This window comes from Chanos chanos, chromosome 5 (genome assembly GCF_902362185.1).
Source record: "Chanos chanos chromosome 5, fChaCha1.1, whole genome shotgun sequence".
Lineage (NCBI taxonomy): Eukaryota > Metazoa > Chordata > Actinopteri > Gonorynchiformes > Chanidae > Chanos > Chanos chanos.
The window spans coordinates 52,317,923-52,320,422 of record NC_044499.1 but is presented as its reverse complement, the minus strand read 5'-3'; the positions used below and the strand labels follow the sequence as shown (position 1 = coordinate 52,320,422).

Genomic DNA, 2,500 nt, shown 5'->3' with positions numbered 1-2,500 from the left:
TCAGGGGAATCTGAAGTTTGGCACTGACGGTGATGTGACACTGATTGACAACTCCAAGCTGGTGGGTGTGTTAGCGAGTCTTCTGTCCACTAAAGAGGAGAGCGTGGAGAAAGCCCTGCTGTACCGCACAGTGGCTACAGGTCGAGATGTCATCGACAAACAACACACAGACCAGGAGGCCAGTTATGGTCGAGATGCTCTGGCCAAGGTACACACACACTTCCTCTGTTAACGCGAGAACAGTATCCTCCAAACGTTTATCAGACGGCCTACAAACCATCAGCAGAGAATCAATAGCTATAAAACAGTGGAAATGAGTTATTTACACTCAATAATATCATGGATCCCAAACTCTGAATATGCTGCCGAGTCTACGGTCTGGAGGTGGGTCTCCAGTGTTGTCAGCGTTGTAATGTGGAATGTTCCTCCTTTGAGATTTTTGTTTTGTCCCCCTGCCAGGCCATTTATGAACGTCTGTTCTGTTGGATTGTGGGTAGAATCAATGACATCATCGAAGTGAAGGACTATGACGCAAGGGTTCATGGGAAAAACACGGTTATTGGAGTGTTGGACATTTATGGCTTTGAGATATTTCAGAACAACAGGTGAGAATTGGAATAATGTGCCATCTAAGGTTAGCAGTAGAAGAGTGGATTTGATTCTCTGAGACTGACCAGTGGCATACAACCAACCTCATGTCATAATTATCAATCTCTCTCTCTCTCTCTCTCTCTCTCTTTCCTCACTCTCTGTCTGTCTCTCTGTCTGTCTGTCTGTCTGTCTGTCTCTCTGTCTGTCTGTCTCTCTGTCTGTCTGTCTGTCTGTCTGTCTCTCTGTCTGTCTCTCTGTCTGTCTGTCTGTCTCTCTCTCTGTCTGTCTGTCTCTCTGTCTGTCTGTCTGTCTGTATGTCAGCTTCGAGCAGTTTTGTATAAACTATTGTAACGAGAAGCTTCAGCAGCTCTTTATCCAGCTGGTGCTGAAACAGGAGCAGGAGGAGTACCAGCGTGAAGGGATCCCCTGGAAACACGTACGCACATTTTATGTTCCGCCCTCACTCTCTCCGTCTCTTACGCTCCCCTGGGAAAGCCCTGTTCTCCACTCTCACCCCCCACTGCCACCCACATACCGCTTCAAACAGCCACTGTGACCATGACCCAAAGCACATGTCACTGTCAATCAAGTGGTTTTCATTCAAATAGCTCCTGCATTTTTATTATACCTGCTCTCAGAATTACATTTACTCTAGTGTTTGTGTGTGAATTTTACTTTAAGACCATAAAGTGTTTTTGTAGAATTAACACTCTCAGAGTTAATTTGTCATGGGCTGACTCGCTGGGTATGTGTGTCTCACTGGTTCTTGCCCTCTGGGATTTTAGATCGACTACTTCAACAACCAGATCATCGTGGACCTGGTGGAGCAGCAGCATAAAGGGATTTTCTCCATCCTGGACGAGGCATGCATGAACGTGGGCAAGGTCACGGACGAGGTCTTTCTCCAGGAGCTTAACGCAAAACTGGGCAAACACGCCCACTACACGAGCCGCAAGGTACCGCACCGCCCCACACTCTGGACTCACCTATGCACACACCTGTACTGCACACGACAGACAGACAGAACACCAGGGTCTGAGGGCTTAGTTTTATGACCCACAAGGGGAAGGGCATTACTTTCTGTCTCCTAACAGTCGTTGGTAAATCAAGGCAAGGATCAGTCAGAGAAAATGTAAGTAGGGAATTGGCCTAACACAATCACAAAGACAATCACTGGAATAACAACACATTGGAAAAAACAACGCACTGAAAACACTCCAAAGCAACGGACTCGGAGGCCACTGCGTGAGTAATTCTCATTGATTAATGTGTGTAAACGTGGTGTGAAGTGACCAGGGAAAGCTGGTGACGTTTGACAGTGGACATGTGTAAAATCAGACAGGTGTTTTCCGAGCACCTGGAGTCGTTTCCAACCACAGCCAGCACTGCGCTAATGAGCTTAGCTCAACTTCACAGCTTTACACAGCAGGAATAAATGCACACTCCTAAACCTCTTTTGTCTGTTGGCCACAAGAGGGCAACGGTGATCAGAGAAAGAACGGCCTCCCCAGGCCAAGCCAGCACACAGCCCTGGGTGATGTCACTGACAACCAATGGGAGTCAGAGAGACTGCTGTCTTACAGTCTTGGCAAAGGTGCCAACTAGACAGGAGGAGAGAGAGGGGGGTGTGAAAGAGAGGAGATCAAAGAAAAACAGGCTGTCAGAGGCCGGAAAAAAGAATGGCTTCTAGAGAGAGCGAGAAAGAGAGAGAGAGAGAGAGAGAGAGAGAGAGGAAATAGGCACATTGTGCAGACTGTCTCCCCCTCTCTCTCTCTCTCTCTCTCTCTCTCTCTGTCTCTCTCTCTCTCTCTGTCTCTCTCTCTCTCCCTCTCTCTCTGTCTCCCTCTTTCTCTCTCTCTCTCCGTCTTTCCTGAGAGAAGACCTTGTTGTGGGGCTGCTCTGTTAGTCG

General features: G+C 47.9%; 1 protein-coding gene across 2 annotated transcripts in view; it reads left to right on the top strand.

Annotated features, from left to right (window-relative positions):
• Positions 1 to 2,500, top strand: part of myo1d (myosin 1D) — an 83,969-nt gene that overhangs the window by 23,300 nt on the left and 58,169 nt on the right. For both annotated transcript variants that reach the window (XM_030773908.1, XM_030773909.1), the window contains exons 8-11: positions 5 to 208; positions 460 to 605; positions 913 to 1,027; positions 1,377 to 1,547. In XM_030773908.1, the coding sequence (XP_030629768.1) occupies positions 5 to 208; positions 460 to 605; positions 913 to 1,027; positions 1,377 to 1,547 (636 nt within the window). The remainder of the gene's footprint in view (positions 1 to 4; positions 209 to 459; positions 606 to 912; positions 1,028 to 1,376; positions 1,548 to 2,500) is intronic.